At 40.8% G+C, this 23791-nt stretch overlaps 1 protein-coding gene across 1 annotated transcript in view; it reads left to right on the top strand.

Annotated features, from left to right (window-relative positions):
* Nucleotides 1-23791, top strand: part of LOC139458374 (uncharacterized) — a 124003-nt gene that overhangs the window by 40799 nt on the left and 59413 nt on the right. The window contains exons 33-48 of the mRNA XM_071239782.1: nt 129-338; nt 1145-1280; nt 2196-2339; nt 3545-3696; nt 4265-4460; nt 6402-6631; nt 7971-8085; nt 9563-9742; nt 11537-11844; nt 13829-13972; nt 15095-15224; nt 16244-16573; nt 18403-18507; nt 18943-19059; nt 19379-19441; nt 19920-20213. Of these exons, the coding sequence (XP_071095883.1) occupies nt 129-338; nt 1145-1280; nt 2196-2339; nt 3545-3696; nt 4265-4460; nt 6402-6631; nt 7971-8085; nt 9563-9742; nt 11537-11844; nt 13829-13972; nt 15095-15224; nt 16244-16573; nt 18403-18507; nt 18943-19059; nt 19379-19441; nt 19920-20213 (2854 nt within the window). The remainder of the gene's footprint in view (nt 1-128; nt 339-1144; nt 1281-2195; nt 2340-3544; nt 3697-4264; nt 4461-6401; nt 6632-7970; nt 8086-9562; nt 9743-11536; nt 11845-13828; nt 13973-15094; nt 15225-16243; nt 16574-18402; nt 18508-18942; nt 19060-19378; nt 19442-19919; nt 20214-23791) is intronic.

Genomic DNA, 23791 nt, shown 5'->3' with positions numbered 1-23791 from the left:
CACACTGTAGATTGCACTGTTCCTCGCTATTGTTTCTCCCCTAATGATTCCGCTTTTAGTAATAATGTCGAAAAGGCAAGATTTCCAAAACATTTGAACTTTAATCTTTGATTGTTGTTTGATACCAGGACACTGGATTACTCTATCTGTTGACAACAACGGAGCCTATATTTGACGAGCTGGAGTGCCACCAGGTGTCACTGCAGGCCATGCAGAGCAACAGTGCTGCTGGCTCCTTCCTGGACGAGGTGCTCAAGTGGCAGAAACGTCTCCAGACCATCGAGGCTGTTCTCACTACCTGGCTGGAAGTACAGGAGAAGTGGGTGGAGCTCGAGGAGGTACAACATCAAAAACTTGCTGAAATATGGTCAAGGTTTATAGGGAGGCTAGGCTCAGGCCAAAAGATGTTAAAAGATGATTCTTGTTGTTACCCTACCTTGTGCTTGCTCGGCATTAAGGGGATAAAAAAGGACTGGTGGGATTGGAGTCGGTATACTGTGTCTGAGTGGGCTATCCATGCATGCTATACTGCGGCAGTGTGTCTCAGTGGGCTAGCACTATACAACCGCCATTAGTCTGGACTAGTAAAAGTAGCCACCACAGACACACATGTGCACATGCACATGCACATGCACGTCGCTTTATAAGTTCAATAATCTTAATTTAACCTCTTTACACCTCACATCATTTTTAAAATAGAAATGCCTCAACCTCACACAATGAAACAATTTTACCTACACCTCACCAAGTTAGAATATGCTGACCGTACGAGTGAGTGAGTTAGTATGGTTTTATGCCGCTTTTAGCAATATTCCAGCAAGATCATGGCGGGGGACACCAGAAATGGGCTTTACACATTGTACCCATGTAGGGAATCGAACCCAAGTCTTCGGCGTGACGAGCGAACGCTTTAACCACTAGGCTACCCGACTGCCCCCTGACCATACGAGGCAACAGGAGATTGAATGGCATGGATCTTTGCTCACAGTTTCAGTCACTAGTTTGTCTGGTCCAGACTTGATTATTTATCTGCCATCACATAGCTGGATTATTGCTGAGAAGCAGTGTTAAAAACCAAACAAACTCCCAAAGTGTGGTATTTCTTGAACTACAATAGTTTCAATGTCAAAATGTATATTTGCAGATTTTCTCCAGCACGGATGTGAGAACGTCACTGTCTCACGATGCTAACAGATTTTCTGTGGTCAACAAGGACTTCCGCCTCCTCATGAGGGCAACAGAGAAGAACCCCAATGTCCTTCAGTGCTGTTCACGCAAGAGTAAGTATACGACTATACAAAACCATATCCTTTAGCAGACACAACAGGGTTCACACCAAAGCTGGACAACCATCCCGGCTTGTATACATATGATGGTGCCCCAGCTGTGTAGACTGAACCTGCAGTCGTTGAAACTTCCTGTGCTGTGTTCCCGGAGAACAGAGAAAACGTCTCACTCAAACGCACCCCTGATCCTGGAGAGTTACCGGTCTTGGATCTGGTGTGCCTGCTCGGTTCAGGGTTGTGTTTGGGTTTGAACAGAGACATCATCACACCCAAACCCACTCCTGATCCTGGAGAGTTACCGGTCTTGGTCACGTGGATCTGGTGCTCCTGCTCGGTTCAGGGTTGTGTTTGGGTTTGAACAGAGAAATCATGACACCCAAACGCACTCCTGATCCTGGAGAGTTACCGGTCTTGGTCACGTAGATCTGGTGCGCCTGCTCGGTTCAGGGTTGTGTTTGGGTTTGAACAGAGAAATCATGACACCCAAACGCACTCCTGATCCTGGAGAGTTACCGTTCTTGGTCACGTGCATCTGGTGCGCCTGCTCGGTTCAGGGTTGTGTTTGGGTTTGAACAGAGAAATCATCACACCCAAACACAAGCCTGAACCGTGCAGACGCACGAGATCCCTGTGACCAAGACTGGTCACTGTCTTGGATCAGGGGTATGTTTGGGTGAGATGTTTTCTTTGTTTTCTGGGAACACAGCACGGGAAGTTTCCACAACCTTCGAAAAAGAGAGAGATAAGCAATGGTATGAGTGAGGATAATGCAGACCATCTTAATAAAGCTGTGGTATTGCTGTCTGTGACATAAAACAACATTCAGTCTTCTTCATAGTCTATGTAGCTTTGAGGTGATTAGTGTCACACAGTACCATGTGAAGATTAATGTTTGTGAACCTTGTGCAGACATCTTGAACATCCTGGAGCACATGAACCACAGCCTGGAGACGTGTCGCAAGTCCCTGCTCAACCATCTGGAGAGACGGCGTCAGATCTTCCCCCGATTCTACTTCCTCTCCATGGAGGACGTCCTGCACATTGTGTGTAACGGTCAGTGATTCCATCACATTCCTTGTTTCAAAGTGCAAAAATTCTGACATGGATTGTCTGTACATTGATTGTATTTCTTATTAGAATGAAATGTTAGATAAACCTTACGTATTTATGCTTCAGATTAATTAGCTGCAATAATTCTGACATGCATTTTCTTTTTCATCAAATGCAAAGGCAGAATTTTGTGTATGGTAAAACACTGATATTGGTCAAAGGTTAGAACTGTAGAGACTCTGCATTCTGGGCAACATCATCCTGTGAGGGACCCGTGCATATTCCGGGTTAGGATAGGTCTTCAGCAACCCATGCTTGCTGTAAATGGCGAATATGCTTGTCATAAGAGGCGACAAACGGGATCGGGTGGTCAGTCTTGCTGACTTGGTTGATGCATGTCATCGATCCCAATTGCATGGATCGATGCTCATGTTGTCAATCACTGGATTGTCTGGTCCAGACTTGATTATTTACAGACCCCTGTCATATTGCTGAGTGTGGCGTTAAACAACAAACAAACAAACAAAAAAACATCCTGTGAGGTCATCCACAATGATACTTGTATAAAGATCATGAGCACATGTTATTTGATATGGGAATGATTTGGAATATATAAGTTAAGCGTGTATTTTTATTTTTTTAAAATCATTTTTTAATTGATCACTAGTTGTTGTCAGATAGAAAGTGAAGCTAAACATAGCAGATGACAAGATGATTTAATTGAGTATTATATAAGTTGGCAGACAACATGCTGTGTCTCTACACCATGCGTATCTCCATAGAAAGCTGTTTTCTAATTGGCTGATGTCGACTCCTTGTTAGTCGTTTCAGTAGTCGGTCAAAGTACGCAAAAGATCGTTCTGACGTGACTCGTAATAGGATGTCCTCAGATCTTAGTTTAGAGGCAGCGAGGACTTAGATCTGATTTTAATGAGATTGGCTATGGTACAGGACAACTTCACAGCTTTCTTATTTAGACCTCCCTTTTTTTTATTGCGGGTGGTTAGTTTTTAGATCCCCCCCCCCCCCCCAAAAAAAATGAAGTTCAGCAGGGGGAAACAAAGTCAAAACATTCTCACATGACAAAAATATATTTTCTCAGTGTTTTGGGTTGACGAATCCGTAGGGCAACTTAAAAATAAAAGCCTTAAGCTGTTGTAAGTTTCTGAATGATTTTCCTTGCCTTATTTTTATGTGATGTGTTACAGGGTATGACCTGAGTCAGGTGAACCTGTACATCAGCAAGCTGTTTGAGAACGTGGGGAGCCTGGTGTACGATACACAGGAGGAGAACGACAGATGCAGCTTCACCATCACCGGGGTGGAGAGTACCCTCGGAGAGAGGTTGGAGCTGATCCAGGTACGCCATCCTCCATGAGCTATTCCATTATGATAAATATTCTGAACTCATTTGACATTTGCGCATCAAATATTTCAGAACACCCACAATTCTAACTTAACCAACCTAGTCGCCAGAATTAGGAGTGAGTGAGTATGGTATTACACTGCTTTTAGCAAGATTCCAGCAATATCACGGCGGGGGACACCAGAAATGGGCTTCCAACATTTTACCTATGTCGGGAATCGAACCCGGGTCTTTGGCTTGACAACCGAACATTTTAACCAAAAGGCTACCCGATCGCCCCCCAGAATGTGGAGAAAAGAAAGCTAGATTGTAGCTGCTCTGATGAATACTAACCAAATTTGGTTATAATTAATGCAGTATACATCCATTTGCCAAGGCAACTGGCAGATTTTTCAGTTTTGGGATTGGGAAAATAAATATGCAGTCAGAAGTCCTGAAATTTTCCAGTGTCCAAACCAAACGAACACTTTTACAACAATCAGATTGCAAACTTTTCATGTCTGATGTAGCAGAGATGCCAAGCCTGTGTTTCACTGTTCCTTCTATTCCTTCTTCTCTGCAGCCCGTGAACTGTGACGGTCAGATTGAGACATGGCTGACAGCTCTCATCAGTGGCATCAAGTCCACCCTGCAGTACCAGCTGGCCACATCCCTGGGGGTAGAGAAACCCCTGAAGACCAAGAGGATCCGCAGTGCAGGGGCCAGGAAGGTGCCCCTACCCATACAGAGCTCAACCACCAACACCAAGACAAGTAAAGGTCAGCTGAAACCAGCAGCTCGGGGGTGGGTGGGTGGGGGGGTCCTCGCTATAACCTTAATGCCGTATTCGCCGTAATAAGCGACCAGGGCGCTCTTAGAATTAGAAATAGGGGGCTCTTATGAGAATATTATTTTGGTGAAAGATCGTAACTTTTGTGGTTCATGCTGACAGCCTGAAATGTTTATATATTCGACAGATATATTTTAGCAATATTCCAGCAATGTCACGGCAGAGGACACCAGAAATGGGCTTCACACATTGTACCTATGTCGGGATTCTAACCCGAGTCTTCGGCATGACGAACGAACGCTTTATGGTCTGAGTAAATTAATGTCAATTGATTTGTCACAATAAGCTGATGTTTTTGAATGAGGGCCTGATGAGTTTACTCAGAGCCTACAGCTTCTATAGTCTGTGGGTCCTGATGGCAGTCTGGCAATGTTTTTTTTATTTAGAGCACTGGGACCCGTTCCACAAAGCGATCTTAGCGCTATGACTGTCGTAAGTCAGTGTTAAAGAAGAGGACTTACGACCGACGTAGAACGCTAAGAACGCCTTGTGGAACGGGGCCCTGGTCAGGTTTGATGTTTACAATGTTTGACCTGGTTGAATTGTGTGTCCCCTCATCCATATGGAATGGATTGTTTTGTGCTGTCAGCCACTGGTCTTCCTGTCCGAGGTTCCATTACACCTGAACATGATGAATCTGGTATACTACATTTGTTGGCAAGAAAGAACATTCACTCACCTGAACATCCTTTTGCTATCAATATTACGTATAATAATGAATTAGACATCAGTTGATATATTCCTTTTCATTATGACTACATTTCCATCCCCTTTTCACAATGCACTCTTAATACTAAGACGATTATAACTCCTATACTTTAACATAGACTCACAACAGTTGTAGCGCTATTGTAGCTTTGTAGAATGAGATACCCTTAAAGATTTGGTGTAGATTAGGTCTTCAGCAACCCATGCTTGCTGTAAATGGCGACTATGCTTGTTGTAAGAGGTGACTAATGGGACCGGGTGGTCAGGCTCGCTGACCTGGTTGATCCATGTCATTGTATCCCAATTGCATGGATTGATGCTCATGATGTCAATCACTTGATTGTCTGGTCCAGACTCGATTATGTACAGACTGCCGTTATATAGCTGGAATATTGCTGTGTGCAGCGTTAAACAACAAACAAACAAACATACAAACATAGAATGGGACCTTGAAATGTCTGCAGGGAAAAAGGTACTGCTGTTAGGAGCTTTGTTGCAAAGCAGCATTCTGTATTTGCCAATTACAGTATCTGACACATAAAAGGACGATTGTTATGATTAGCTCTACTATATAGTTGGTTTCTCTCACACACACCAGAGCATTTATTTGATAGCGTAAGTGCTTTCATTTCACTTTCATCCCCTTCGTAGCTCAGTCAGCCTGAACTCATCCTCATTTCAGCTCTGAAATTTTAGGGACTTAAATAATTCCTTCTTAGAACTATTTTTATTTAATCTTACACATACTGGTACTGTATTTTTGGGATTAATTGTTAGTCTATCCTAATGTCAGATAATTGATGAATGGTCGACAAGTAATTTAATACATTATAAGGTATTCAGTACTGATTTGTTTGTTAATTGTTTAACGCCACACTCAGCAATATACAAACTATATGACTGCAGTCAGTAAATAATCAAGTCTGTACCAGACAACACAGTGATTGATATCATGAGCATCAATCCACGCATTTAGGATACGATGACATGCATCAACCAAGTGATCGAGTTCCGTTAGTCATGACAAGCATTGTCACCTCTTACAACAAGCAAACATTTCTGGAGACCTATTCTAACCCGGATCTTCACGGGTCCATTCAGTACTGAAGTGACGTGAATATGGCAGTTACCTTTGGGTGATATACCGTTGTTACCCCTCCAGATCCACCTGGGAGTCGGCAGTCAAGTCGGCAGGGCAAGAAGGAAGATGCCGGAGTGACACCATCAGCTGGGGAACTATTTGCTGACCTTGACCCATTAGAGGAGGGCAGTAGGTCATGGACACTGGACCATGTGTCAGAGGTCGTCTACCTAGCAACACAGATCCAGATGACGAAACAGATAGCGGAGTCAGTGGACGGACTGGAGGCTGGAAATGCAGAGGCTCTGAGGGTATGTAATATTTGTGCTCAGCTAGCAAGGTGTACCCTTGTTCATCTTTCTGTAAACTATCGTAAATGACCGTAGATAAGCCAATCTCATAGTTAAGCCGAGGTATTAACTTTGTCCTTGAAATTCCGTATCAAAGTGTTATGTGCGGAACATAAGCCAGACCACCAACCTAAAACTATGTCTCGTCTCAGTCATCGGAAATAGAACATCAACTGTCTGTATTGAATTACCCAAATTAATCCTGTCGTTACAGTATTTGGTCATAAAAAAGTGTTTATTGTATATCTGCTCGTAAACCTGAGGCGATACGATGTAGTTTGATCATCAACAGGAAGGTAGTTTGATGAAGTGTAACCTTAACATAGGTGACCCTTTTCTACAGAATCTTTTTTCTGGTCCTCAAAATTCGGTTTATCTTTGATCATATACAGTACTATGGCTTATCACAGAATGAAACACAGTGGTCATGCTTGTGAAGAAGATCGTTGTTTTAAAATTAAGCATTGGGGTTCTTGTCATAGCCATAGTTGTTTAAAAATTGAAGGAGGTTTCATTTTCACTATAGTACTTCCCTGTAGTCAGTCGGTTGAAAAACATCTAATATTTTTTATCAAACTTCTACCTTGTGTTGACTGACATAAGATGAAAGTCACATCCAGTATTGGGTTTTGGCTCCAATTACAATATGTGAGGCCCATAATTGGTGCCTCTGGTGTGATACAGTTGGCACAGTTTTTAAGCATGGTGTAAGACCATCAGGGATGTACCTTATGCCAAATCCTGCATCCTATACACATAAAAATTGAATTGAATTGAAAAAAATACAAAATATAAAGTGCGTCCTCTGGAAAACATAACATTTGTCTACATGTTTGGACATAAAGGCTGATATTTTTAGTGTTAGAAATTGGCACTAGTCCTGTTGTCCTTACCAAACTGCCCAATAGTAAAGGTATCCTAAGGTATCCTAAGGACTAGTAGAACAGGGTTTTGCTATATGTTTTCATTATAGGGACTAGTGGACAAAAACTGTTAGTTTCAACCCTTGATTTCATGAAAAATATGCCATACTGTTGAATGCTTCATGATCTAGCACAGCACTTGTTTCAGATGGGGAACTACTGATCTGTTTTGAACTAACAGCCTCTAAGCATCTTACATCACTTACAGTAGTGAACTGTATTTAGTTTTTAACATTTCTCTGGTACCCCCTTACAATTAAAGGCTTTGTGTGAGTTCATGCTCCCTCAAAGTAAATATTGACAGGTTATCCTTGGACCATACATGCTCACTATTGCTTGTGTTTTATGCGAGCTGACCTATGTGTGTGTGACATCAGGATGCCCTGGACAAGATAGACACCAGCATCGCAGCTACCACCATGTTGCTGAAGGGGCTGGAGGGGGAAAAGGAAGCAAGTCAACGGCGTGACAAGGAGAAACTCAACAGTGATGGTAGGTGAAATGGACATGCAATCCACTCGGGTACCTCTACAAATTTCTTCCAAATTTTCCAACCTCAAATTTGCAACTATTTTGAAAAGAACTTGAATTTCGGAAGCATGTTTAACTCGGCCTTAAAAAAATGCATGGACAGATTTCACATCTGTTGATGCTGAACCAAACTTCATGGTCCCAATTTGTTCAAGTGTGAAAATTGTGTTATAATGTGATTTGATTATGTTTGTGGTTGCTAAGAAACATTAACTTATTCTGATCCTGACAGGAACATATGTTTCTATTGTTTCATACTGTGGGGAGTGACAGGAAGAATAAATGCATTCATAAAAAAATCAAGAGGAATGAACTGCCCAGGAGAATACAGATAGATTAGGAACTGTTATTGACTGAATTGAAACAGATTTATAGGGAACAATGAGTGACGATTAAGTCCCAACACATTTCTGACACTATTGCTAACCTTTGTGTAAAATAACATTCATTTGCTCACACAAACCAACTTTTGTGCCCCCGTGGGGATTCTAGGACAGAAGAGATTCAGAATACCTCATGTGTTTTGTAAAGACCAACTGCTGTGGATAAGGGCCTCATTCTACAAAGCGATTTTAGTACTAAGATTATGTTATAACTCCCATATTTTATGATAGATGATCATAGGTCCAGTGCTTTAACATGTTTGACTTTAATTCCTTTGTTTTAACATAGATGATTGTTACTTTTATGCTTAACAATAAATGATTGTAAGTCCCATGCTTTAAGATAGAAGATTGTATCTCCCATGTGTTAACCTAGACAATTGTTACTCCCATGCTTTAAGATAGAAGATTGTATCTCCCATTTGTTAACCTAGATGATTGTAACTCCCCTGCTTTAAAATAGAAAATTTTAAGTCTGATGTGTTAACATAGATGATGGTAACACCTATGCTTTAAGAAAGAACATTGTAACTCCAGACACACACATACCATAGTCGTTTTGTTAAAATCGCTTCATAGAACAGGGACCTTGTGGTTACAATATGTGATCATTACTTTTGCTGCCACCCCTGGACTGCCTGCCTGGCTGACCTGATGCAGTAGAAATTTTGCCGACTATGACATGTAAAACAACACTGACTCTTGCTCTGTGTGTACATACTGCCTCCGTGGTCTAGTGGTAGAGGTAGAGCGTCCACCTGGAGAGCGGAAGGTCCGGTGTTCGATGGTACTTGTTGTTACCCTGTCTGGCGCTCGGCATTAAGGGGATAAAACAAGGACTGGTCGGCTCGGAGTCAGTATACTGTGTCTGAGTGGGGTATTCATGTTAAACTGTGGCATGGTATCTCAGTTAGCTAGCACTATAAATCGGCATCAGTCCGGACTAGTACAAGCAGCCACACAAACACACACACGTACATGCACGTCGCTTATATAAGTGCAATAATCTTGGACGCGACGTTAAACCCCATTTCTCCCCACCTCTGTTTGTACAGCGCAGTCAATGAAGGACATGATCACGGAGAGGGAACAGGACCTGCTGTCGGAGTCTCAGGGACGGCGTAGCGCTGCCCAGGCCTCCAAGAAGGGCTCCACCCTGGACATAGCAGGGGACAAGTCCCCCATCATGGAGGAGGAGGAGGAGGAGGATGTGCTTACCACTGGGGATGCTGAATGTAAGACCTCACACTATCTCTGGTTTACTGAATTTTATGAACAAATTTGGGAAGGTCAGATAAAGTTAAAAATATTAATCATCAAGTTGTTTGAGTTGGTTAATTTATTGTGAGAGAATAAATGATTAGTGAGTTATTTTCATGAATAAGGATATTGTAGTTTGTCTCATGGTGGGAATTGATGTAGGTCGTGTAGCTCATGTCATTATTGTAAAGTTACTCCTTTTGGCCTGTAGCCTGGTGAAATATTTGTAATGACGTTTTGGGGCTTCCTCTTTCCTCCTCATCTGGTGAAATATCTGGAGTGACATTTCCAAGCTCCTTTTTGGCGCTTAATCTGGTGAAATATTTGTAATGACGTTTCAGGGCTCCCTCTTGCCCCCTCATCTGGAGAAATATCTGTAGTGACGTTTCCAAGCTCCTTTTTGGCGCTTAATCTAGTGAAATATTTGTAACGACATTTCAGGGCTCCCTCTTGCCTGCTCATCTGGAGAAATATGTGTAGTGATGTTTTCAAGCTTCTTTTTGGCCTTTAATCTGGTGAAATATTTGTAACAACGTTTCAGGAATTCTGTTTTGCCCCTTCATCTGGAGAAATATTTGTAAGGATGTTTCAGGGATTCTGTTTTGCCCCTTCAGCTGGAGAAATATTTGTAACAACGTTTCAGGGCTTCCGTTTGCCCCTTCATCTGGAGAAATGTTTGTAACGACTTTTCAGGGATTCTGTTTTGCCCCTTCATCTGGAGAAATATTTGTAACGACGTTTCAGGGCTTCCTCTTGTCTCCTCTTGTCCCCTCATCTGGAGAAATATTTGCAGTGACATTTCTAAGCCCATTTTTGCCTCTTAATCTGGTGAATAACTTGTAGTGTTCTTTCAGGGCTTCTTCTTCCCCTTTCCATTCACCTAATGAAGGGCAAGAAGTAGCTATGAAACGTCATCACGAATTATAAAGAAGTGAAACTTCAGAGCGTCTGCCTGGAGAGCGGGAGGTCGTGGGTTCAATCCCAAAAGATGTTTAAAGATGGTACTTGTTGTTAACCTGACGAGGACTCATTAAGCATTAAGGGGCTAAAACAAGGACTGGTCAGCTCAGAGTCAGTATACTGTGTCTGCGTTGGATAGTCATGTTAATGGTATCTCAGTGGGCAAGCACTATGTACTTGGCATTGATCGGGACTATTGCAAGCAGCCACACACACACACACATGCATGCAGGTCGCTGTATAAGTGTTATAATCTTGAACACGACGTGAAACCCCAGTTCACTTCATGTCACCAGGAAAGTTCAGGAAGTGCGGTCACTCCACACAAGGAAAGGAAGTATGAAGTGGAATGTTTCAACGGGTTTTAGTTGATAGGTAAATTATTCCTATAACTATACTGTACAATCTTTTGGTAACTAAGTCAATATGACAGTCCTAAGAACAATCCCACTGGCCCAACACCCCCAATAACAAGTGACCAGTCCCTAATGTAAAAAACTAGATCTGTGAAGTATGTGGGATTGAACAGAGCATGAACTGCGTGGTTCAACCCACCTTGGGCCCCAACATGCTGACAAGTTTTCCCCGAGCCAGGAAACCATCCAGCCAGCGCTGAATCAGTTCCTGGACACTGATAACTGATGTGTTCTGGTTAAGAGGTGGCTGGAATGCCACACCGTTCTCTATCAACTCCAAGCGGATGGTCAACACAGGGATGATACTCATGTCTTCATTGTCCTTAGAAAACAAATAGCAGAAAAGAAAATTAAGATAAGATAATTATTGATCACTTTTCTCCCTACTACCAGCTGTTCAAGAGGCCAACACCATGCAGCCACTGGACACAATGAACATCCTCGTGCCAGAGGAGAAGAAGGAATCTGTGGTTGTCGTGGAGACAGTAGTGGAGGAAGATGATAAGACAGAGGTGAAGCTGATGCTGTTCCCAAGTCAGATACAGAAGCTGACCTGTCTCCTGGCCCTGCTGGCCCATCTGCGTGACCTGATTCACAGACTGATGGAGCTGGCTGCTACTCAAGCCCCGGCCACCACCTTTGACTGGAAGTGTCAGATGATGTACAACTTCAAGGAGGACACCAAGGCTGTGACGATACAGGTATGCTTAAACCAGTGTGTGAGTAACTGCAGAATCTAGGTCATGGTGGCTCAGTTGAACCAGGCCATGGTTTTGACAATACAGGTATGCTTAAACCAATGTGTGAGTAACTGTAGAATCTAGGTCATGGTGGCTGAGTTGAATCAGGCTACGGCTGTGACAATACAGGTATGCTTAACCAGTGTGTGAGTAACTGTAGAATCTAGGTCATGGTGGCTCAGTTGAATCTGGCTACGGCTGTGACAATACAGGAATGCTTAACCAGTGTGTTAGTAACTGTAGAATCTAGGTCATGGTGGCTCAGTTGAATCAGGCTATTGCTGTGACAATACAGGAATGCTTAACCAGTGTGTAAGTAACTGTAGAATCTAGGTCATGGTGGCTGAGTTGAATCAGGCTACGGCTGTGACAATACAGGTATGCTTAACCAGTGTGTGAGTAACTGTAGAATCTAGGTCATGGTGGCTGAGTTGAATCAGGCTACGGCTGTGACAATACAGGTATGCTTAACCAGTGTGTGAGTAACTGTAGAATCTAGGTCGTGGTGGCTGAGTTGAATCAGGCTATTGCTGTGACAATTCAGGTATGCTTAAACCAGGGTGTGAGTAACTGTAGAATCTAGGTCATGGTGGCTCAGTTGAACCAGGCCACGGCTGTGACAATACGGTAACACTTAAATCAGTGTGTGAGTAACTGTAGAATCTACGTCATGGTGGCTCTGATCATTCAGGCCAAGGCTGTGACAATACAGGTTCACTTCAACCACTAAGACAGGCCTCAAAGTTGCGATTAAAACGGTCGCCAATGCGACCTAAATTTCTGATTGTCTACTGTCTAAAATTCAGAGGTAGCCAAATGACTACCTAGAAAAATATCTTGTGGCGACTAAATTCTATTGCTACACATATGTTGACACAAAAATAAATAACAGCTGATCTTGGAAAACACGTCTGCTAATAAATGTACTCGCAAATAATTCCTCCTAAAATCGACAATGAACCAAAATACATAAAAAATAATGAAATTAGTACTTTATTTTAGTTGACAATGCTCATTTGATAAGCGAGGATATACCTATATCATCTAGAAACATAAATTGCATCATTGTTCAAGTCACAAGTAACAAAATTCAAGTACAGTTTCCATAAAGATAAAATTTCAAGACTATAGTGCTGTAACTTGTACATATTATAAATAGTTATTTGAGAAAGATAATTTCAAAAGCTTTTGGCTACCTACAATATTGGCTTGACTTCTTGTTTTTCCCACTGGTTACCTGGAAATAAATATAGCCATATGGCTGCTTTTTAAAAATTTAAACTTTGAGGCCTGTAAGATGGACTTGAGTTACACAAGTTATGTATATTAGGCAAATAGTAGCAACTGCATTTAAACACTGTAGTTCAGATCTTGTATTTTTCTTGTGTACTTATTCGAATTGTCTAATTAATGTAAAAAATCTGAGATGTAGAATCTCATCAATATTTGCAAAAGTAACATTGCTTTAAAGAGAACCCATTTGTTTCATACAGTGGTAGTTTTGTTTCATATGTTTATATGACCCTGGCATGAGAATGTGATTTTTATCATTGGTGTATCACTGAAGATCCGGGTTAGAATTGGTCTTGAGTAACCCATGCTTGTCATAGCAGGTGACCAACATGATTGGGTGTCAGACTAGCTGACTTAGTAGATGCATGTCATCGTATCCCAATTGCGTAGATCGATGCTCATGATATCAATCACTTGAATGTCTGGTGCAAACTCAATTATTTACAGACTGCCATCATGAAGCTGAAATATTGCTGAATGTCGCATTAAACAACAAACAAACAAAACTAAAAATGATTTTTCATTCAGCTTTATAAGTAGGTCATGTTTTCTGATGTTTCCTTTAGGATGTTTTCATGTGTAGTATTCTCATACTTCTGCCCAGGATGTTCTGTATGTGTGCCTGTACTAACCACAGCTATGTTGTTGGCAGTGTATGGATGCTGGGTTTGAGTACGGCTTTGAGTACATCGGCGCCAGCAGCAGGGAGGTGATCACCCCCCTCACAGAGCGAGTGTTTGTGTCTCTCACTCAAGCCATCAAGTCTCATCATGGAGCTCTCTGTGTGGGACCTATTGTAAGTACTGCCGTGTTGAATACCGACGCAATAAGCGCCCCGCTCTAATAAGCGTCCATGGCGATATTTGCTTATATATTGGCTAGTGAACATTCCCAATTAGCACCCCTTCTGATTGATCAATGTACAGAAGACTTATTTATTCTTGTATAATACGTGTTATATGCATCCTTAATTGTGGGAAATGAAATTCTGGAAAAATATATCTGTTGTATATAAACATTTCAGGCTGTCAGCATAAACCACAAAATTTACGATCTTTTAAATCTGTTGTTTTTTACCAAAATAATATTCTTTTAAGAGCCCCCTACGTCGAATACGGTAACTACAACAAATTAAGGACCATGAAGATCCAGTTTAGAATTGGTCTACCGCAATCCATGTTTGCTGTAAGAGGCTACTAATGGGATTGAGTGGTCAGACTGGCTGACCTAGTAGATGCATGTCATCGTATCCCAGTTGCATCGACTGAGGCTCTTAATGTCAATTTCTGGATTGTCTTGTCCAGGTTCAATTATTTACACACCTCTGTCATAATAGCTGGAAGAATCTGAATGTGGTGTAAACAAATAAACAAACAAATGACTAATTAGCCTGAGATATGAAAGTTATATCACACAAAATATTGAATAGGATTGCGATGAGACATGGCTTAACGTAGCAACCAGTCCCCCAATCCGAATCTAATGAAATTTTAAACATTGGACATTGGACGAGCTGAGGACTAGTGTATTATCTGGCTATGACTATCTAGAACATGTATGATAAGCTGTCAATGTCCCCCCCCCCCATATGCCCTAAACCCCAGTCCTCCAGAGTTTAAGTATGGGAGTTAGATTGTCTTAACAATTACGATCACTTTGTGGAACTGGTCCCAGATAACTACAGGCAGTGTAAGTTGCCAACAATGTTAGAGTGCCTGTTAGATGTAGACAAGTTTTATATATCCCCTGGAGAATTCTTGTTATATACAGTACCAGGGTTGCAATTCCAAAACCTATGTATAATTTACAACGGGAATTATATCGATGTCAGGATGATTGATTTCAGTATATTTTGAGCATCAGAGAATGTTTCAGCCTTCACCATTGTTCATAAATTCCTATTCTGTTTGTGTTGCAGGAAAGTGGGAAGTTTGAGATTGTGTGTGAACTGAGTCGGTGTCTGGGCCATGTCATGTATGTGTTCAACTGTACCCCAAGCGTGGACTACTCACAGCTGCAGGACATCTTCCGAGGAATGGCTTCTACAGGTTAGTTGAGGCGACTAACAGGATTGGGTGGTCAGGCTGCTCGCTGACTTGTTTGAGCATTTCATCATATCACAATTGTGTTGATTGATGATCAGGATGTCAATCACTGGATTGTCTGGTCAAGACTCCCTTTTTTATATTGCTGAGAGTGACATTAAATAACAAACAAACAAACAAGACACTGTACTAAACTTGGGAGGATGCAGTCTTGTGATTAAGTTCCTTGTGTTATTATTTGTGTTACAGATTTAAAAAATCAAAATGGTAGGATTTGTCTGGGGTTAAAACATTGCGAAAAACCTTTTTTCATAAAGTGATTTTTAAGAATGATGGTCCAAGATAGTGTGATAGGTTCGAGATAGATCAAATACTTTAATACAAACCGTTTCAGTGTAGCTTCTAATACTGGGGTAGTACATATAGAGAATTAACTGAAAGGGAATATGGCTATTGAAGAAAGATGTGCATGAATGGGTGGGTGTAGCAGGGACTGAAACAAGGGATGCAGATGAGGTCAACTAAATGGATGGTTGGACCTTAACCTCCTCAATGTGTTGTAGCTAATGCCTTTTCCATTGGAAACCCATGGGAATTCCGAGATAGAATTGCTCCCAAGCAACCTATGCTGGTTCTAAGAGGGGACTTATTGATGAGGTGGTCAGACACAGTGACTTGGTTAATGGCTTGTTATCGTGCCCTGACCGCGTGAATCGTTCATCATAATATAAGTTAACAGCAGTGACTGTAACAGGGTGACAAATGCTTTGATGTTGTAGAGCCAGAGCAAATTGAATAGTTATGTAAAGATAAAAAGGTTTTCCTTAAGACTACTATGATGAACATTTAGCTTAGAGGCAGTAATCGGATAGTCTGATCCAAACTAATTATTTACAGGCCACTATTATATTGCTAGAATATTGCTCAATGCATCATTAATCAACAAACAAGCAAGCAATCACTTATTTAGATTAATATCTTGTCCTCCACAATTAAATCTTTCCTAATTTTGTTTCCAACAGGGGCCTGGGTGTGTTTCAACAAGATGAACCAGATTCAGCCTGCTGCGCTGAGCGTGTTTTCCCAACTCATGTCGGTGGTGATGGGAGCTCTGAGGGCAAGCAAGGCCGTCGTCCACCACCAGTCCGAGGACATCCAGCTCAGTCCACATGGAGCCTGCTTTGGCTTCATGTCATCAGAAGTGCCGGTTCTACCCCGCGACCCAGACAAGATGTTGCTGTACACCTCCGCCGTTGCCACACTACCAGACACCATCCTTCGACAGTTCAGAGTTGTCTCAGTGGCTAAACCAGACCTGCGACTAGCTCTTGAAGTCATGCTGTTCAGCCAAGGTGGGTTTGACAATTTTTCCATGTCAAGAGACTCATTAACACCATTGTTAGGAAATGGTCAGTCTGAGTTATTCTGTAAATGTTCCATGTAATTCAGGGGAATTGGGGTAGCCTTGTGGTTAATGTGTTTACTTGTCACGCTGAAGGCCAGGGTTCGTTCCCCACATGGATACAAGGTATGACGCCCTGGTGTCCCCTGCCATGATATCACTGGAATATTGCTAAAAATAGTGTAAGACCATACTCACTCACTCACACCCTGAAAGTCAACAATGAAATAAGTTCTTTAATTAAGTTCTTTAAATAGACCAAAATATTGAGTAATTGTTGGTCCTAGGTTTTTACCCTGCAATGTGTTATCAATAGCTGATTTGATATTTCATGTGGTATAGTTTGGAATTAGTTGAAACACATTGCCAAATTCCATGAAAAAAATGAATAAAAAGCAGAAGGAGTAGATGTTTCTTTGTACCAAAATTTACCAATTAAGTATGATTTCAAACCCATTATGGACTAAACCATGTTCTTATTGACAAATGGCCTTACATCTAGCTGCCAAAAGCCCAAATCAGGACCCTCTTCCATCAATCTCATTAAAATCAGATCTTACTTCTCGCTGTCGCTTAACAAGGATCTGAGGACATCCCATTACGGGTCACGTCAGAACGACCTTTCATCCAACCAACTAGAGCGTCGCTTACCAGATCATGAAAGTGACAGTCAGAATGTGTTTTCTAATCATGCAACCACGATATATTTAACACGGGGTATTCCGAATGACAGTTACAGGTTTTATGATTATGCCTATACAATCTAGGCCATCTCTTAGCCATTCCAGAATGTTCTTATCAGTTTTTAAATTTTTAATTGAGAATACGTCAAAATATGTTTTGAAGCGTAGTCGCCAGCTTGAAACTAGTGTCGTTAAGCTTTTGAAAGCTGCCATCTGATTGGCCAATGTCGATTTCTTGTCAGTCATTTCATTGGCCGGTCAAAATTCGCAAAAGGTCGTTCTGACGTGACCCGTAATGGGATGTCGTCAGATCTTTGTTTAACGGTAGCGAAAGCTAAGATCTGATTTGAATGAGATTGCTCTTCCATACACTCAAGTGTACATGGCATTTGACTCAGGGCAGAATATTTAGAGAATAACCAACGAGCTACGAGGAGGTATGGATTACCTGTCCTGAGTGACAGGTGTTAATCCCAAGCATTTAACGAGGGACTTACAACAGTCATTCATGAGGTATAGATATTCCTTAATTTTGAGTTTTGAGTAGGTTATCCTGAATATTACTCACTGACAACTGAAGGATAAAATGAAGAAAAAACCTATGAAATGACAGCACTACTATGTGTGTCGTCATGAACACAGGATGATGTCATATCATATTTTTCTAAACAATGGAGCACTGTGATGTCATATGGCCTCGATGGACCAATCAGTATTGAGAATTACAAAAGATGCAGGTGTGCAAATATTGGGAAGTTCTGTTTTTACACACAATCATTCTGCCATTTTGGATAATATTTTACCAGTACACCCAAAGCTAGTTGAAATGGCCGACTAACTTGAGATTATAGTATTTAGATATGGCTGATTGCCACAAATGTGTACTATTAACACTTTTTCTTTTATTGTATTTGCTTTTAGAGATATTGCTTAAGATTTCTGACAGAAATTAAATAGCCCTGTTGTTGGTTTTTTTGCATCTAAGAACTAGTATAGTTCAGTATTATCAATTGACATTAACTCGACAGCCATTGGTGTTAGCTACTGTTAACATATTTTTTACATTTTCTTCTCAAGATCTCTTCTTTAATTGCAGGGTTCCTCCATGGGAGGGAGTTGGCTCGTAAGACAACCCATCTTCACCACATGTGCTGTCAGATATTTGGAACAAACACGTTCATCAATGACAAGATCACCATGGGTAGGTTCAACATGTCTGCATCATTCAGTCTGCTTATTTGGTTCTATATTGGAGTTGTTCATCACAGTTGTTGTGTTCACTGTCTTTTTTTGCTTTCTACCATGCAGTCTCAAAGATCTGCACTGTCTACATCAGGCAAACTGCCCTAGAAACTAACTACACTAGGTTAACTGCACTAGAAACTAACTTTCATAGGCAAACTGCACTAGAAACTAACTACTCTAGGTGAACTGCATTAGAAACTAATTTTTATAGGCTAACTGCACTAGAAACTAACTGCACTAGGTGAACTGCACTAGAAACTAACTTTTATAGGTGAACTGCTCTGGAAACCAACTACACTAGGCAAACTGCACTAGAAACTGACTGCACTGTAGGCAAACTGCACCGTAGACAATAAAGGATGGAAGATGTATTTTTTTCTGGTTGTTTCAGGTTCTGACCGCAGTGCTAGTTTCCATGGCTGGAGTCTCCACACCATGAAGGGCGTGACATCCGAGGCTGGTGCATTCCTGGAGAAGACTGCCCAGCAAACAGACAGCAGGTCACAAGGTGGGGACACACATTCTTCTTATACGAGTTGCCTCACAGTCATCCACACCACAACATACATAAGAAATGATGAAATTGCTGAAACACAGCTTCAAATCCTCTTGCTACATAAAGAATATTTTTTATCATCTCAGAAACGTTCACAAGAAATATTTATTATTTACTGTATTGACTTGAGTTAACAAAAATAGAATGGGTATTACCGGGCTGTGGTATTGCCAGAACCTGAGCCAATCAGATGTCTCTATTTGTTTGAATGTTTGTCTCATTAGTATAGAAAAATACGATAGTATGACTGCTAGTGCATATATTTCAACAGGGTTTGGCGACACCTTCCGGAGAGAGGGCTTGGAGAAACATGAGCATGAGACCCAGGAGAAAGGTAGGACTGATTTGGTTATTGTGGACTGAGGTTTACCGATTCTCATAATGAAAATTTAAAAAATAATAAAATCACAAAAACAATTTTAATTTTTTTTTTTTATTCTTGTCTTTACTCCAATTGTGCATAGAATGGGTTTTGCAAGACAACTATTTACAATAAGTTAAACGATAAGACAATCTTTATCAAAAGAGCACACATAGAAACTTGTTCAGATAATTCCTTCAGTCAACTTCAGTGTATACATGGTCAGATCATTTTATAGTGTATCTAAATACATTTTGCCAGGGCTACAGTCAAACTTTTCCCCGATTAGGACAGTTTGTACCTATCTCTTGAGACCTGCAGCGGGCACCCGGGTAAGGTCAGGTAATAGGAGGGTCGGTCCCTGGTCAATTTGGACTCCTTATAGAATAGAAATGTGACCCAGTGGATAATCGAGGATGAAGTTTCTGTACACGGTTTTACTGTTATACAGGTGTGGAGCCGGTGATCCTGAACAGCTGCAGCAGCCAGCTGGACGAGAAGCTGCAGCTTGAAGAGGAGGCACTAGTGATGGCTCTCCGCAACACCTTCATGCCCCGCATGCAGACCCGCGACGCCAGCGTTCTCGCCACCCTGCTCTCCGACCTGTGGCCAGATGTCACCATCCCCATGGTGTTCGGCGGAGACTCGCAGGTGTTCCACCAGCACAATGACTCCCTCTTTACCATCCGCTCTGATCTCCGGCTACGCACTGCTCGCAGTCACGACTCACAGAAATCCCTCAAAGGTAATGTAGTGTTTGATTATTTGATTGTTGTACTGCTCTCTTTAGTACCCCTACACTGTAATACATTTTTTAAAGAATGTGGATTGCAATATTTTTTCTAAGGAAGAGAATTTATGGATGTCAACTTCTTTATAATGACAAAACACAACGTTTCAGAGTATATGCTTACTCCTTCATCAGGTGAATAATTATGCTTGTCATAAGAGGCAACTAAAGGGATCAGGTGGTCAGGCTCACTGACTTGGTTGATGCCTGTCATCCCATCTGCGTAGATCGATGCACATGATGTCAATCACTGGATTGTCTGGTCCAGATTTGATTATTAATAGAATGCCATCATATAGCTGGAATATTGGTGAGTGTGAGCTAAACAACAAACAAACAAGCAAACTATGTGTACACAAGTCCTTGTTCTGTTCTGCTTACTTCCACACCTGTGTTGGGGAGACAGATCACAATCAGGGTGAGTCCCAGGGGTCCTAGTTCATGTGCATGCCATGTCAAAGCAGGATTGGAGTCCATTTTGTCCCACTAGAAATGTCAAATATGAAAGTTGAAGAAAATCTTGCAGTATTGATTATAAAATTATCAAACTTTATTCGGTCTCCTGTGCTTGCAAGTGTTAGACATCTGGTGTTATCAAGTTAGGCATGGCGGAAGAGGATGAAAGAGGCTGATATTTGATATTACCTTCAAGTCGTTGACCCACAATGAACTTAATGATGTCATTATTTCCAAGAAAGTCCGCTTGAGTCAAGGTTTTGCTCATGTTCAAATATTACAAAAACACTTCTTGAAGAACTCTAAAATCTGCCTTTTCTCCATACAATCTGTCATGGCCATACATATGGATTTATTTATTTAAGTCAGATACATGCAAGTGATGAAAGAAACAAAGTCTATAATTCCTATGTGATATGTGAACACATCTGATATAGTAATAACTTTTGTAAAGATTGTTAGTTTTCTTGGAGTATGCAGATCCTGTGTGCAAAAAAGGACCCTTATCCTACCTTTTTGAGTCAAGTATTGCACATTTTAAAGATGCATTTGGAATTCTTGTCAATTTGATTGTTACTGTTACCTGGTAGACATACGGTAGGTGTGTTGGGTTTAATGCCGCTTTTAACAATATGCCAGTTATATCATGGCATGTCGGCTTATTTAGTTAATGTGGGAGAAAAGCCCGAAGTGATGCAGCTCTAAGATGTTTACCACTTTTGTGTAATCCACGAGCATGGGTATGGTGCTGATAAACCTAGAACCATAGACAAAACCGGTAATCGAATCCATGGTCATAGGTTTCTGGCATGCCCAAGGGACGTAACTCTGCACAGCGAATAGCGGCACCTGAGAAGACTAGACCTCCAGCACCCTGGGTAGAATTTCATAATGGAGGCATTTTTGTTGAGATATTTAACATATGTGTGAAAAAAATCATAATTATAAGAAATGTCTCCTAAAAGTGGAGTCTATTGTTCGATGGAAAGGTAACTTACGCTAATAAATCAAGGTGTGAGTAAATGGCACAGAAACAATATTTTATGATGTCCAAAGTCCCTGATCTGGGATTGATATGGAAATAATGAAGCTATGGCTAGCTCTAAGATAATAGAAGCAGATTACAGCTATAGTATGTAATTTGACTTGTTAAAATCAGATTTATTTAGTGGTACAAATTGCTGCTTAAGAGTTTGGAGTTATCTCACTTTTGTGCATTGAGTTACCTCCCTTCATGGTACTGTGTGAACTTGAGCGAGCGTGAGCTTGGCAATATTGCCTATATAGTTAAGCAATTTACTTTGTTCTTTGTGCATTATTCAACAGTCTACGCTACAAGTATTATGTTAGCTAAAGCTCCCTTAACAGCAGATTGACCACTGATAATGCTTTTTTGCAAAAACTCTTCATCAAAACATTTTTAATACTTTAAAAATATAAATGAAACAGCCATACAAAAAATCAAAGCCTTTGCTTCATATCTAATTTATTAAATAAAATAATAAAGATTATTATTTAATACTTTAGAAATAAAAATGAAACAACAACAAAAACTATCCAATATCTGAGTTTCTTAATTCAACTTATGTCAGTAAAATATGTTACAAGATAAAGTCAATGAACATGTCAGTAATGATTAAGGAAACATAAGCACTGTTATCACTGCTAAAGCGTCACGATTCATGTTGAAGCTGTTGGTATGCAGTTAAATATCTTTGAAAAAGACGTTGTGTTTGCACGACATGTTTGTGTTTTCTTACTCTGCACAATGTTTGCATTCATCAGAGCTCCAGATAAGCTGCGTATCTGCATGAAATACGTATCAGAAATGCAGAAATACGCAGCAAAATATAATCTAAGTGTATCAAATACGCAACGAACATTACAGATACGCTACAAAAATAAAACTTGTGCGTATCAATTATAAACGGGCATTCCGTCAACCTTGCCAAACTCCACGATGACAGTTACATCATGATCATTCGCCCTCACACTTTCTTGTGGAAGTATCGTGGTATTTTTGAGTCCTGTAAAGCTCTAGAACCCACACGACACCAGTTTGCCGGGACTAGATGAATAGTGTTTTTAAATATTTAACTTAAATACCCACATCTGTAAAAACTAGTGGGTAACAGAAATTTGAATACGCAGATAGAATTACTGATACCCAATGATTTTTAAATGCATGGGTAAAATACCCACAACACCAAAAGCTTATCTGAGCTCTGATTCATTGATTACGTCTTTTGTATATCTATCCTATTTTTATATTGATTTGATGTTGTTAGATGTTGACACATTTCTTTTTACATTTTATACATATACTGTTAATATAAACGTGGGGCGGTTGGGTAGTCGAGTAGTTAAAGGTTTCATTCATCATGCTGGAGACTCAGGTTCGATTCCCCTCATGTGAACAATGTGTGAAGCCCGGATGCTCCCAGCTGTGATATTGCTGGAATAGTATAAGTAGCTTACACCAGACTCACTCACACACTCATATAAAAGATGCGTGGTTCAATTTTACCATTACACAAACGTTATGTGGTGTATTTGTAGCTATAGTGGTGTATTTGTAGATATAGAGGTGCATTTGTAGATATAGGTTAGGATAGGGGGCAAAAGAAGACAATTTCTAGAAGTACTGTACAATACTGTATGCCAGAGTGTGCACATATATCTGTTAGCAGTGTGTACACATGAGAGAGAATGAATTAAAACCTTCCTGCTCTTCATGAACCTTGGTTTGTCAGCATTATGTTCTCAAACTTGAATGACCTGAGTCACTTTCTCCTTTCCTTCAACATTAGCTGACATACTGTGATATATTGTTTAAATCAGTATTAAACCTTTCTCACTTCCTAACATCCTTGCTGTAAAAGGCGACTATGCTTGACGTAAGAGGCGACTAACGGGATCGGGTGGTCATGCTCGCTGACTTGTTTGGAGCATGTCATCTTGTCCCAATTGCGTGGATCCATGTGGATGACGTCCGTCACTGGATTGTCTGGTCCAGACTTGATTATTAGCTGGAATATTGCTGAGTGCAGCGTTAAACAACAAATAATCAAATAAAC

The sequence above is a fragment of the Haliotis cracherodii genome, unplaced genomic scaffold, assembly GCF_022045235.1.
Source record: "Haliotis cracherodii isolate W230 unplaced genomic scaffold, xgHalCrac1.p SCAF_12, whole genome shotgun sequence".
Taxonomy (NCBI): domain Eukaryota; kingdom Metazoa; phylum Mollusca; class Gastropoda; order Lepetellida; family Haliotidae; genus Haliotis; species Haliotis cracherodii.
This window is presented reverse-complemented; position numbering and strand designations above follow the sequence as displayed.